The 14,394-nt window shown below is 45.2% G+C and overlaps 1 protein-coding gene across 1 annotated transcript in view; it reads right to left on the reverse strand.

Moving 5' to 3' along the window:
- Positions 1–13,129, reverse strand: part of ppp2r5d (protein phosphatase 2, regulatory subunit B', delta) — a 51,190-nt gene extending 38,061 nt beyond the window's left edge. Inside the window, exons 1-12 of the mRNA XM_037680710.1 lie at positions 13,009–13,129; positions 11,431–11,514; positions 11,091–11,256; positions 10,750–10,949; positions 10,541–10,651; positions 8,729–8,821; positions 8,527–8,657; positions 5,083–5,142; positions 4,887–4,995; positions 4,750–4,803; positions 4,466–4,636; positions 4,267–4,394 (exon numbers count right to left, since the gene is read on the reverse strand). Of these exons, the coding sequence (XP_037536638.1) occupies positions 4,267–4,394; positions 4,466–4,636; positions 4,750–4,803; positions 4,887–4,995; positions 5,083–5,142; positions 8,527–8,657; positions 8,729–8,821; positions 10,541–10,651; positions 10,750–10,949; positions 11,091–11,256; positions 11,431–11,514; positions 13,009–13,035 (1,334 nt within the window). The 5' untranslated portion in view covers positions 13,036–13,129. The remainder of the gene's footprint in view (positions 1–4,266; positions 4,395–4,465; positions 4,637–4,749; positions 4,804–4,886; positions 4,996–5,082; positions 5,143–8,526; positions 8,658–8,728; positions 8,822–10,540; positions 10,652–10,749; positions 10,950–11,090; positions 11,257–11,430; positions 11,515–13,008) is intronic.
- Positions 13,130–14,394: the final 1,265 nt, after the last annotated feature.

The following is a 14,394-nucleotide window of genomic DNA, read 5'->3' on the forward strand; positions in this document are numbered from 1 at the left end:
AAACTTAACCATAGTTTAAATTCACAGGACCTACCCTTGACCATTACGAAGCTAAGACCTATCTCTTTGTGTTTCCATAGGACAATGATGATACCACTACTGGTAATCTTCACCCTCTTGACTCACACTCAAGAGATCAAAGCCCTCGTAATAGCGGTAAATGAGTTAGCCCTTAAGGTTGAAGCGGATTACGCTGTCGCACACCTAATGGATAGGATTTTTGCTGACATGCTTAGAGATATCAGTTCGTCGGTAGATACACTAGCCACCGGTAGGATCCCACCGTATCTAGTCTCTCTACAGATGGTGAACGACATCCTCAGCTCCGCTACGCACGAAAAAGTTACGCAAACACAGGCACACCTGGCTTACACTCTCGGTAGCGCAATCCCAATCTACGTCAATGACAAAACATTTGAAATGGCGTTCATTATCAACCTACCGATAATTCCCTTAAACGGCATATATAGACTCAGGGACGTCGTAAATGTTGGCAATTGGCACGGCGAAAACCATGTTCAAATTGACACACCAAGGATGGTTGCGTACCACGACGACAACCCCTCCGTTTACCTAGCTCCAAACCTGCAGATGTGTGTTCTCACTCGGGAGATACACTATCTGTGCCCGAGCAAACCGTTTATGTGGAATAAAACCGCGGGCATATGCGGATTAACACCTATTCCGGAAAATTCGAAGTGCTCAACGACCGTAACGCCTCGACACCTGGCTAAAGATGCAAAAGCGGAAATAATTGGCTCTCGTTGGCTAGTGAACGCTCCTCAAAGACAGGCGATCATAGCCTACGATCAACCCGGGGCAAATAGACCTCTGACGTTACCGGACAAAACGATGTGGATCAGTGTTCCCCAGGGAACAACCATACACATTGGTGATTTGACGCTCTATCACCTCGATCCGGAACGATGGGACGCGACTCTGGATGACTCAGAGTACCTGAGAAATATGTCTATAGACATAGATCCAGAGACTCTGGGAAGGATCCGTTTTGAAGGCACCCAAGTCGTCGACGTGGAACCAATAAACCAAGTTCTCAAGTCCCTCAGGTCCACAACTAAGAACCCGATCCAACCAATTAACTATGCGTGGTCGAGCGCGGACACATTAATCATAGCCCTGCTAATGACGATAACCCTCGTATTGTGTGGGATACTCGCATCCCTGTCCCGGGGCCAAACGTCACTCCGAGTCGACGTGGATCGCCATGCAGCGCACCTCGATATGATTATGCCTCGCGTAAGCGGGTCCGCAAAGAAGCCACTCACACGGGACAGCGCGACTGAAACTGACAACCAGGGTGAGGAGGAGCAGTGAAACGATGTTTCTAGATGCTTAGTCACTACTCTTGTCGGTGTTGAAACGTTGTTTAGTTGATTTTGGTTGTTTCTGAGGTAAGGATGAATCTTGTGTGTAGTAAGTTAGAGACTAAGAAGCCTTTGACCATGCCAACATGCAGTTCATTCGCTAAATTGCAATCCTTGCGGAGTCAATGTATATTATTGTTACCATAAGTACCATAATCTACATTGGTCTCACATCGCTTAAGCCGAACCTACTCGAACAATTCTATTCGGGGGGATAGCTAATTCTTTTTGATAAGTCTCGCCATAGACTTCCAAAACATTTATGGGAAAACCAAACACCCAATCTCAAGTCGTTCGTCTAAAAGACAACAGACATTTGAACCAAACTATATTTTGCCATGTAAAGCTAACTTAAGCCAAGTTAGAAATGGAAAAATAGTTTGGAACCCTTTTCTATAGGCTTAAACCCCTGTAGTTACCCCTTTTCAGCATGCTCCACCCCTTAACTGGTAGTCGTAGCTGTTCTCAACCATAATAGCTTACACACCAGGTGCATATAGTTTAAGGCCTTATGTAAAATCCCCTTCATAAGCCCACCTTAAACCACATAATTGCATGACACATTGAACCAGAACGGCACAGGCTGGACGTCGCTGGAGACAACCTTCGCTGGAGGCGACCTGCAATCCTGACGTTGGTCTCCACTCTTCATCCGGTGGCCGCTTCTTCAGTTCAATCCAAGGGTACCCCTCTGTATGCTGATTAATCAACACTTCCAATCGTTGTGGATTTACCATTGTGGATTATATGACTTTTTCCAGTGGATTACAGACTCTGTTTCCAAGGGGTTAAAGCATTGCTACAATGGATTATCGAGACGATATGGAATTATAATCAACACAATGGAATTACCAAGAACATTGTGGGATTACCTTGACTTTTGTTTTCCTTGCTGGATTATCTTGACTTTTGTTTTCCTTGCTGGATTACTCTTGACTCTTGTTTCTTTGCTGGATTACATCAAGCTTCAAGGACGATCGACGACGTAAGTCCATAGTTGGAATTCATCTCCATGGACAGGTGATGATTTCCAAAGGGGGGACTGTAGTGGACTAAGCCTACGTCGAAACCCAGTCTAAGGTCAAAACTCTTGACCTTTAGAACCTTGTGGGACAGAAGCTGTCATTTCATGTATTTGACTCCATAAATACAGGTTCACCCATCCTGAGACTTTCTTTCTTGAAGATTCAAGTGAAAAGAACACTCTCTTTTTATTATCATTACTATCTTACAAATGTTGATAATCAAAGTGTCTTAGTTCAAACCATTTTAGATGTTGCAGTGAACTAATCAATTTTATTAACTGAGTAATGATTTTATTCTCATGTTAAAAGCTGTGCAGAGTTTATGCATTTTTCTGATTTCTGCTTTTGAATGAGCAAGTGTGTGCGTTTACAAGGTTACAGTCAAACGAAAAACAAGTTGTTATGTTAAAACTGTCATGTTTTAGAATCCTCTCAGACGTAAATAGAGATGTTTTGCACCTGTTTCTTAAGGCACGCCAAAACAGAACCCTCTCGGTCTGTGAGAACATTTCTGAGCTGTCTCATAACAATTCTCGCTGTCTCTAACCTCTTACGTCACAAAAACACACCCCTTCTGGTCGTTTCTGACCAATGAAAAATCCCAAAAGTGAACCGGGAAAGAGTCTTTAAAAGGTCAGTACTTCCTGGTCTACACGGACTCTCAGACACGAACTCACAGGGACACGGAGAGACACACAGGTACTCAGAGTTGGAGAGTTGTCAGACTTCTAGAGTTCTGGAGTTCTGATGGAGTGCTGTTGGAGTTCCTGACATGACAACGAAGCTCTTCCGAGTTCCATGGGATTATAACATTTTCCACTGAGGTGAGCTGTGGCTGACAGAACCTCGCAGCTACTCCGGACGAGTAACAGCATCCTACGGAGACGCTGAAAGGGTGCGTTAAACGGAATCTCGCCTGAGACATCTCCAGGTAAAAGAGTCGTTTTCACCACCTAAGTGTACTGTGAGGAAAGCTGAAGAAAGCCCGGAGAGTGCCGTTCTGTTCAACACTCTACCTCAAACACCATCTTTCTCCCCTTTAAACTTCATCTTTCATCTTAAACTTTTCTATCAAGTAGAAATTCTCCCAGATATTTAGAAATGTCTGTGTAAAGTGCTTACCCACATTCATGTGGGTAAAAGATCATAGTTGTACAGTTATAAATGTCTGTTGGTGCAGCAACGGAGAAATCATGGCCGTATGATTTTTCCTGATTGATTGCTTTGTTGTTATTTTCATAATTTGCCAAATTAATGTAAATGTTTGATGTTAAATTTGATTCTGTAAATAAATGACCGCATTCATTTTGATGGGTCAAATTTAAATGACGTCTCACGTTTGCATTTCCTTAAATTCAATGCACGTTTTATTCAGTCCAGAAAAATGAGGAACTCGCGTTAAATGATGAATATATTACAGCATCTGTTCATCTACAAGAGCAATGCGTGTTTGTTTACCCTGCAGAGCGGGGCCTGGTCTGTTTGCATTCACACTGTACTCGAACCGTGCTGGAGTTCTCTTCTACCGGACCGAGACCTAGGTTTTAGCCCGGGCCAGAGTTCGCCTTTTTGTTCCGTGACAGAGTTCGATGGAGCGTTCACACCTCCCTAAACAAACCGGACTTTCTAGGAAAATGAGCTAGAGTTCGATTAAAGCGGACTAAACAAGGCTGGTGTAAATGCACCCTCAGTAGAGTCTCAGTAGAGCCTGAGTAGAGTCTCAGGCTCTACTGAGACTCTACTGAGACACTACTTAGACTCTACTCAGGCTCTACTGAGCAGAGTCTCAGTAGAGTCTCAGTAGAGCCTGAGTAGAGTCTCAGTAGAGTCTCGGGTGTGTCTCGGGTGTGTCTTACTTGTTCCAGTGGCTCTTGGAGTTCTTGTAGAGGGCAGGGAACATGATGGGGAGGATCTTGGCAGCATTGTCGCTGATCAGACTCATGATGTACTCGTTGTTCCAGTAATACAGAGCTCTCTCTGCTACCTGAACAAACAACACCGTCTGCATCAGAACCTCTCTACCTTCAGACTGTCCAAATCTTCTGGTTCTTTTACCTGGAAGTGAGGGCTGGACACACACTTGGCAAGCTGTCTGAAAAGTGGCTCCTGAACTTTGACAAACTCTGTTGGCTCAATGACATCCAGGATCTCCTCCAGCTCATTCAGGAACATTACCTCTTTCGGACTATGAGTCTTGGGCCAAAACTTCAGCAGACCCATGATCACCTGCAGGGAAACGTGTTCAGACACTGACATGTTTTCGTTGCTCTGGAAACCAAACAGAGCCCAATGACCATACCCTAGTATTGTCATGGCAACAGTGTGTGGAGTTTACTCACTGGCTCTGTCAGGCTGCTGTCCTTCTCCAGGAACTGAACCACACAGTAGGCCAGCTGCACAAACACACACACACACACACAGAGTCAGTAATCTAACAACGGATAAACCAAACCCAACGACAGGTAGATCCACACACCTGAGGGTGGTACACGCTGAGAGACTTTACTTTATGCAGCGGCAGCAGAACTCGGATCAGAAACATCTTGTGTTCTTCTTTCAGCGGCAGAGCAAAGCCGTTAATGATGCTGGAACAAACACAGGCCACACAGGTCAAAGGTTGTGATACAGGTCAGAGGTCAGCAGGTGATACAGGATTCCAAGGCCAAACTCACCTGCCCAGGATCTCCAGCAGTTCAGCGATACCATTGTGATGCTCCGTCTCATAGATGAACCTGCAGAACAAACAGCAGTGGGACAGGAAGTACCAGGCTGTCTCTCTCAGGTGTTTCTGCTGGTCTATCTGGCTTTAGAGGTTCCTGTCTCTCTCTAATTTAGGTGTTCCTGTCTCTCTAGCTCAGGCGTTCCCATCTATTGGTTGGTCTTTTAGTTCCTGTTGCTCTCATATTTCAGTCTGTCTGTCTGTATCTTTTGCATCCTGGTGTTCTGTGTTCGTGCCTATCCGTGTCTTTCTCTCAGATGTTCTTCTCTGTCTTTCTCTCTCATGCAGGTATTCCTGTCTGTCTCTCTCTGGTGTTCCTGTGTGAGTGTCTGTGGGGCAGGAGGCAGGGTGGATGTGAGGTTGACTACTGAGGTTTTCCTTTGGTCTTATTTTCAAGCTGTGTCCACTGACTTCAGTGTGGTAGATCAGTGATTTGTAAGGTGAGTTGTGACCTCGGTTCTGTCCAGTGGTTCTACTCAGACAGTAGAAAACAGTCTTCCAGCAACAAAGTTCATGCTCAATCATCCAGGTATCAAATCCAATAATCCTCAGTCAGGTCATCTGGACAGTTTCTTTTTTATAGAGACGTTTCACCCTCTATCCAGAGGGCTTCGTCAGTCTGAGGAGTTCCAGTAAACTGTTTCCCCACCACGCAGTAAACTTAGTGGACCAACCAGTTTGCTGGAGCTCCTCTGACTGATGAAGCCCTCTGGATAGAGGGCGAAACGTCTCTATAAAAAAGAAACTGTATAGATGAACTGACTGAGAATTATTGGAGTCTTCCAGCAACTTTGTGCATCCCGATGTTGGTGAGGAGTTCCTGCTGTAAACATTCTCCCAGATTTTAACAAGAGTAGTGCACACGGCACATCGTACGCTCCTCAAAAAACAATTATACAGCAACTCAGAAATCTATAGCAAAGGCCTTAAATAACACTTGACCTTGATTTGTGACCATGACCTTGGCCTTAGAGCTAGGGCAATGAAAAGTGCATAGGATATTCCATCCAGTGATGATGCAGAAATGTATGAAGTTTTGTTGAATTATCTTAAATTATCAGGTTATGGCAGTGCTTCTCAATTATTTTCTCTGTTGTCAATTGTCAACGCGAAAGAGGAAGGAGGGGGCAGGTAACCCTCTTGTTTTGAGTTACTCTTTGTCGCCTGCGTGCTGTGAGTGACAAGCGTCCAGAGCATCATAAAAACAGCAGCTTAACTGAGGAGGTGAATTAATTTTGTTAGCAAAGAATCAAGTCCTAACATTTATTAAACATTACTTCTGTAAATTGTGCTTTGACAAACTCATCAATAAAACTAAAACATTTAGTCAACGCAAAAGAGGAAAGAGGGGGCAGGTGTCGCTCTCGCTTGAGTTTACTCTTTTTTGCATGCGAGCTGTGAGTGACGTCCAGAGCGCGTGGACATAAAAACAGCAGTAGAGGACGGAGGAGGTGACGGTCGAGTTTATTTATCACGTCAGCCGCAGAGGAGAGAGACACGGGTCATGCATGGCTCCCAAAATGACAAGGCAGCCATATTTGTTCATAACTTATTAGGAACGCACGCGACAAAGTGAGAATGGTGAAAAAAAATAACTACTCCCTGCGGCAAAAAAAGCATGTTTTCTAGGGTCACATGCGCCCCCCCTGGCATTGCCCCGGGCCCCCCCAGGGGGTCGCGCCCCACTATTTGAGAAGGACTGGGTTATGGGCAGGACAAGAGAACGTTTACATCCGAATGGAGACTACAACACATCATAATACATCTGTCTTTAGACGGGGGAAGTGGTGGACACACAGCTAATGAAAAAGTTAGCTTCACTAACTGGTAATTTGCTAACTAAAAATTTTGTTACATTAATGCTAAACCGCTAAACAAATAAATAAATAAATAGCGGACGCTAATGCTAAAGCACTAACTTTTATCATCCACTGCTGTCACTGACACTCTAAGACTGTCTGTAATGCGACAACGTTGTAAGTGAACACAACTCAAAACAGTTCATAAATCACACGTGTCCATGTCCCGTTCAGATGAGAGCTTTCAGAAATTAAACTGGTCCATCAGAACCAAAGAGGTGGAGCAGAACTCTGCTGTGCTGAAGCAGAGTGATGCATTCAATGTGTCGGATAGCTCCCTTGTGTCATTTACTTTAATGAAATAACTCACTTAACGATACTCTTTGTGGTTAATGACTTTTACAATATAAACTAACTACAAAGTTGCTGAGAGTCATCATCAATATTCTCTCAATAATAAATTTGTTTGTATTAAATTAAATAGGTGTGAAATGTGTGAGAAGGTCACATCCCAGAGACATTGTGAGCGTTGTGAAAAGTTCTAGAATTGTGCCGCTCCAGGTTGGATGCATGTTGGAGCAGCTCTGTTACTTTCATTCTGAGATTTTGCTTTTGGAAACTTTAATTCCTCTTTTTCTGGATGTAAATCACATTTTTTGGATGACTGTTTCCTCTGGTATCAGATGCTGTGCAGCTGGAAGGATTTTTACTGAATCTTTTTTTAGTTTTGGACATTTGTTATGATGCGTTACCATGGCAACAAGGCAGTTTTCTACAACCAACAGCAGCTGATTAAATCTCAAAAGCTCAAATAATATTTCAACTACAGCCCCAAATCTCAAATGAGTTAAAAAGGATGCTCTGTGGACGCATTCTCATCTACCTGCCAGCTGTGCTCGAGTGTCTTGACCACTGAGATCCTGGAACTAGCAGGAAACATGAATCATGACAGCGGAAGGACAGGATCATTCCTCAGCACCTACAGTTGGCTGTCCGCAGCGACGAGGAGCTCAGCAGACTGCTGGAAGGAATGGCCATCGCTCTGGGAGGAGTTCTGCCCAACATTTGGGTGGTCCTACAGCCCAGGTGAATCGAGAGGCCAGCCAAGTCTGGGTGGACGGATCGGACGGCATCTGCAGCCAGTTTCTTAGGATCCACTGTGGGATGGACCTTTACAAGAGATCCTTCATGTCTACAGCCATCAGTATTTATAACATCTCTTAATGGAATGAGGATAACGAGTTGCTACAACAAATAATTTCCCTCTGGGATTAATAAAGTATTTTTGAATTTGAAGCTTTACGGTGCAGTAACTATGTGTGCAATGTTTCTGAATGTTTACGATGTTTCTGAGTGTGAAAATGTGTTTTTCATGTTATGGTTTGGCTTCTTTTAAGATAAAGTCTCTGTTATTGACATGCATGGATGGATGGATGGATGGATGGATCTCTCTCTCTCTCTCTGTTGTCTGTCTGTCTGTCTCTTTCTTAGTTGTCTGTCTGTCTGTCTCTCTCAGGTGTCTGTCTGTCTGTCTCTTAGTTGTCTGTCTGTCTGTCTCTCTCAGGTGTCTGTCTCTCTCTCAGGTGTCTGTCTCTCACCTGTAAAAGATGTTGTTGATCTGTCGGCGGATGTAGGCCCGGAGGCCCAAGAACTTCCCGTAGATCCGATGGAGGATGGTTTTTAGGAAGTCTCTCTCCCTGGGGTCCTCACTGTCGAACAGCTCCAGCAGCTGGAAGACAGGTGAGACAGTCAGGTCTTCACCTGTGTCCTCTGGTTACAGTCAGACAGGTGGTGTCTTACCAACAAAACAAACTTCTGGTCGATGTACTTCTTAGCGATGTTAGGTTGAAAGTCTGGAGACTCGAGGAAGCGAAGAACGAACTCGTACACCAACTGTGGACACAAAGACACGCCTGGTGGTTCAGGTCCGGTTCTGTTGATGCCCCGTGACCCCCTCCCCCCACCACAACCTCACAGGACTTTTGTATCTAAAATGTAACTTTAGCTCATCGAGCCATCATCAGCATGCAGACACGTCTGACTTATGCATGACCAAACTCTGCTGCGGCCTGTTGGAGTCTCTTCCAGTAAACTCTGTCATTCTGCAGCTTTAATGTTGAGAATCAACCAGTTAACACTAAAACATGTTTTTGTGTAGGACCAGGAATAATGCAAAGGTCTCCCATGACCTTTTTATGTGTTTGTGGTTTATCATAAATATCTGCAGGTTTGTACTCTAAACTGGATTACAGCCAAATTAACAAGGTTATCCATTTGTGCTAAGCTTGTCTATATTAAAACCATTCTGAGATAAATGTTATTCAATAAATGATCAAATATGAAAAATTAATTGTACTAAATGACCCAATGAGCTGAAATCTATAAAATATAGTCTCTGTGAGTGGAAAAAAAAGTGGTTTTAAGGCAGAAGACTGTTGGAGTCGGTCTCCCCACCATCACAGACATCTACACCTCCAGATGTAGGAAGAGGGTCACCTGCATCATGAAGGACCCCACTCACCCAGCACACACACTTTTTGCCCCACTCCCCTCAGGAAGGAGGTTGAGGAGCATTAAATGTAGAACCACTAGACTGAGGAACAGCTTCTACCCTGAGGTTGTTAGACTCATGAATCTCTAACCAGAATAATCACTGAAAAATCCCATCATGTTGCTGCTGATCTGTTTCATGCTGCTGCTGATCTGTTTCATGTTGCTGCTGATCTGTGTTCATGCATCCTCATCTGCTCACACAGACTCATGTTCGTGCTGCTGTTCAGCGTATTGCATTTATTGTTTTTATGCTATTAGTGTATTATTAAGTTGATGTTTTTCTTAGTTCATATCTTATTACTGTTTTTCTTTTACATTTTACTGTTGGATGTAACTGGGACCCTGTGAACATAATTACATTCCACCACAAGTACCACGTGTGGTGCTAATGACAATAAAGAATATCTGTATCTGAAATAATCAGACTGACAAAGATAAATGGCATTTTCAGGTTATTTTGTGCAAAGCTACCTGAGCCGTAATTATTAAAACATCACCTTTATGAATATGTATAACAAAGTTATATGAAGGTTAAAACGTTCTTTCAGTGTCATCTTTTTAGAGTTTTATTAATGTAATCACATTGTGACTTGAATGTCAAAGACGAGGGTTGTTGTGTTAGAAAATGTTTTCTTGTCACTAAAAGTGGTTGAACAGTAAAAGCTGTGATTGAGATGAGTAACAACAGATTCAACAGAATCAATGCAAAAAAACTATTGATCTTTTATTGTATTTGATCATCTATTGAATAACATTTATTCAAAAAGGTTGCAACCCACTCAAAAAGTGTTTTTTTTCCTCTTTCTTTTTTATAACAAGAAGTTCTAAGTTCTGTGAGAAACTCTGCAGAAAACACTAGTGAGAAAATGTGACCGGGTTGAGTCGGGTCCAGAACCTGGTTACAATCATCTACCTGGATTACCAAGCGTGCAGCAGGACGTGCAGGGAGAAAAGCTTACGGTACATGATGACACCCTTGTAGCCCCCTCCCACAGCAACATGCCTGGGGGAGCTCTGTTCTGACAGTTGGTTCTGCTGGTTGCTCAACAGGTGACGTACCTGCAGGTGGGGCCAAGCCGCCTCCAGCGTGGGCTCATCCTCCTCAGGGTCAAACTCGGCTCCGGTCGGGTTCGAGGACGGAGGAAGCGTACGGAACACGTTGACAGAAAACTGAGATGAAAGAACAAAGGTGGTTCTGGTTCAGCTTGTAATGATCAGAACCGTGATGTTAAAGCAGGACAGATGCAGAACCAGCCCTGTGGTCTCACCATGAGGACGGCCTCGGGGTAGATGGATTCAGTGACCACTTCGCTGTTGTGCGTGATGTATTCCACCATCTCATTAAGCCCCGCCCTCTTCACCTCTTTGTACTTGAGGTCACTGAGCGGATCGCTGATGAAGTCGAACAGAACGCAGCACTGACGCAGCTTCTGCACGAACAGCTCCTCTCGCTCCACTGGCGGGGCATCTGACAACCACAGGGAGGGGACGGGGCTTAGATCAGTGAGGTCATGTCAGGTTTAGGGCTACAACTAGCCGGTCCGGCAGATCCTGCACCTTCCAGTTTTTTTGGTCAGGATCAGATTTTAGTCTTTTTAAGTTTTGTTACCTTTGAGGGCAGGAAGTTTCTGCAGCTCCCGGTTCTTGGTCAGGCTGAAGCGAGAGGAGCTCTGGCGGCGCTCTTTCTTCACCAGCTGAGGACCTCCGGAGTATTTGATCTTGTTGAGCTGGGTGGGGGGTGGGGTGCTGTTACCGGGACGCTTGCTGGCGCTCTGCTGCTTGTTGTGAGAGGAAACAAACGGTCACATGTTGCTGATCCAGTATCAACACAGAACTACTGATCTACAGAACTTTCAGGAACGTATTTAAGGTCCATGCAGGTACAGCTTCGATCATCTTTATGTCATGTGACTGAGGAGAACGGTCGCTCTGCTGGTCATGTGACCCACCTCGTCAGAGTTCTCCAAGGTGCCATCTTTGCCTCCACTACTACTGTTACTGTTCTTCGTGCTGCTTTTGGATTTATTTGTTTCCTGTAACAAAATGAAACAACAGAACCGAGTCAGAACTAAACCAGAACCAGCTCAGACATAAGAGGAGCACAAGGTGGACAAAAAAAAAGACAAGCGATGGTTCTGTTCTGGATATATCTGATGGATCACACTGAGGTTAATGTCCACAGAGTGCAGCTGCAATTCCAAACCAGGTATCTAGTTCTGACAGCATCAGACTGGTTCTGACAGCATCAGACTGGTTCTGTCCAGCATCAGAACCAGTTTGATGCGGTCAGAAAGAAAATAAAAAGTTGGCTTCAAATAAAGTTCAACAACAATAATCAGGTTCATAGAGCAGAGACTCATTCATCTGTTATTGATTCATATGAAGGAAAATAGTCAGGGATCAATCACTGCAGCTCTGATGTCATCAACACAAGATACAACATTACCACAGGGACTGACCCCCGACTGAGTCCTGACCTGGACTGACCCCCACTGAGTCCTGACCTGGACTGAGTCCAGACTGAGTCCTGACCTGGACTGAGTTCTGACCTGGACTGAAAGCCGTCTGACAACAAACGATTCAGAAAATGATGTGAATAAAAAAAAGACAGAAGAGATTTTGATTCTTTCTTGACTGAGCCCACCAGATCAACACCTGACAGAACCACATGGACCCACAGAACCTGTAGATGGAAACAAATGGGCCAGGATTACTTCTGAACCATTTGTTGTTCTGTTGGACCTTCAAAATCAAATCAGACCTGAAACGTAATCGTGTTCTCTTCAGAACCTCAGGAGAACCTGGACTCTGACTGTGATGGATCTAATGACACCAACAGATGAACCATCCTGTTAGGTGTAGGGACGGATCTGACCCAGCGTCCTGACCTTCTGGTTCTGGTTCATGGAAACAAAACTGTGATCTGAATCTGTAACATCCCATAATAATCCCTGCTGTCAGAGCGGGACGGTCATCTTAAACCTGGTCCCACCAACCAGTCCGGACCGGGACCAGTCCAATCAGCTGATTGTTCGGTTGCTGATCATGTAGCCGGTGTCCTCAGGTGAGAACCCGAGCACCTGCGGGTGTCTGCGGGGTGCAACCGCCCCCCACCCCACACCGCGGGCCCTGCCGCCCGTGCTCCCGCAGCTCGGGGACAGTTTCTAGCCGAGCTCCGCTGCCTTCAGGCGGAGGAACCCCGCGGCTCCTCGCGGGGCTCCGGCTGCAGCTAACGGTCCAACAAACCGTTCCTCACGCGCATTCCCCCTAGGATTTAATCCACTAAAACCACAACAAACCATGAATTAATCCTGACTTGGCTCAACACGGATAGTGTTGCGTGGATACATATTAACAGCTGTCCGGAGCTCCGCAGCGACGGTCAGCTCCGCCGCTAGCGGGCCTTAGCTTCGCTCCCCTCCGCTTAAAGCTCCACCGTCCCCGGTCTCCAGGAGCCGAATCACGACCCCTCCGTTGCATTCGATCATTAAATGGCCTCCAAAGTGGCCCCAGAACCGCCAGCTCACCTTTTCCTTCTTGGTTTTGTTCGGCATCTTGACCGCGTCGCAGGCTTCTCACGGAACCTCCGTGAAGATCCTGCCTAGGTCTCCGACACTGTCAATCGGTATGTCTAACTACCAGCGCCCGCTCCCCGAGCAGCGACTCCGATTGGCTGTCGGCACACACATCTGCCTAACAACGCGGTCAGCAATTTTTCTGATTGGCTGAGAGTGAAATAATTTGTGAGGGCGAGGCTGCAGAGAGGCGGGGCAGGTCTGGAGTCTTCCCAGCAACAAAACCACCTTCAGACCTGAAGGAACCGAACCGCAAACCATCCAGTGGTCAGGAGAGGACCGTGAAAATGTCTGACACGAAGCTGTACTGCAGGTACTAAAAGAACAAGGGAACCCTGTTGAAAAAAATTATAATTATTCCTTTATTTTATTTAAAAATTTGAAACTCATTAGTCTAACACCATATAAATCACGTCCAAAACTAATTCTGCAGAGTCAGCACAAAATCAGAATATATGGAAAAGTTTATTAGAGACTTCTGCTGACCCACCTGACTAAACAAACCAGCACATATCAGGACCCACTGCCGTTTGCTTATCAGCGTGGACTTGGAGTTGAAGATGCCATCATACACCTGCTTCAGCAAACTCCCTGTCATCTAGAAAAGGCAGACAGCACTGTGAGAGTCATGTTCTTTGATTTCTCCAGTGCATTTAACACAATCCAGCCTGATTTGCTTTGCCAGAAACTCCAGAAGACTCAGGTGGAGGCCTCAACAATCACCTGGATCAAAGACTACTTGACAAACAGACCACAGTTTGTGAGACTGAAGGGTTGTGTGTCTAACCAGGTGCTCAGGAGCACCACAGGGAACTGTACTCTCACCATTCCTTTTCACTCTGTACACCTCAGATTTCCAGTACAAAACAGACTCCTGTCATCTGCAGAAATATTCAGATGATTCTGCAGTGGTCGGGTGTATCAGAGATGGACAAGAAGCTGAGTAAAGGGAACTGTTGGACCGCTTTGTGGCATGGTGTGGAAACAGTCATCTCATCTTGAATGTGAACAAAACAAAGGAGATGATTGTAGATTTCAGGAGAAACAGGAACAGGTCCAACACCATTTCCATCATGGGAGAAGAAGTGGAGGTGGTGGAGAAGTATAAATACCTTGGGGTTCACCTGGACAACAGACTGGACTGGAAATGCAACAGTGAAGCGTCTACAAGAAGGGACAGAGCAGACTGTACTTCTTGATGAAGCTGAAGTCCTTCAGTGTTTGCAGCAAGATGCTGCATATCTTCTATAAGTCTGTTGTAGAGAGCGCTATCTCTTCTGCCATCATCTGATGGGGGAGCAGCACCAGAGCAAGTGACTTAAAAAAGATCAACAAGCT

Source organism: Nematolebias whitei, chromosome 1 (genome assembly GCF_014905685.2).
Source record: "Nematolebias whitei isolate Nwh7 chromosome 1, NemWhi1, whole genome shotgun sequence".
Classification (NCBI taxonomy): domain Eukaryota; kingdom Metazoa; phylum Chordata; class Actinopteri; order Cyprinodontiformes; family Rivulidae; genus Nematolebias; species Nematolebias whitei.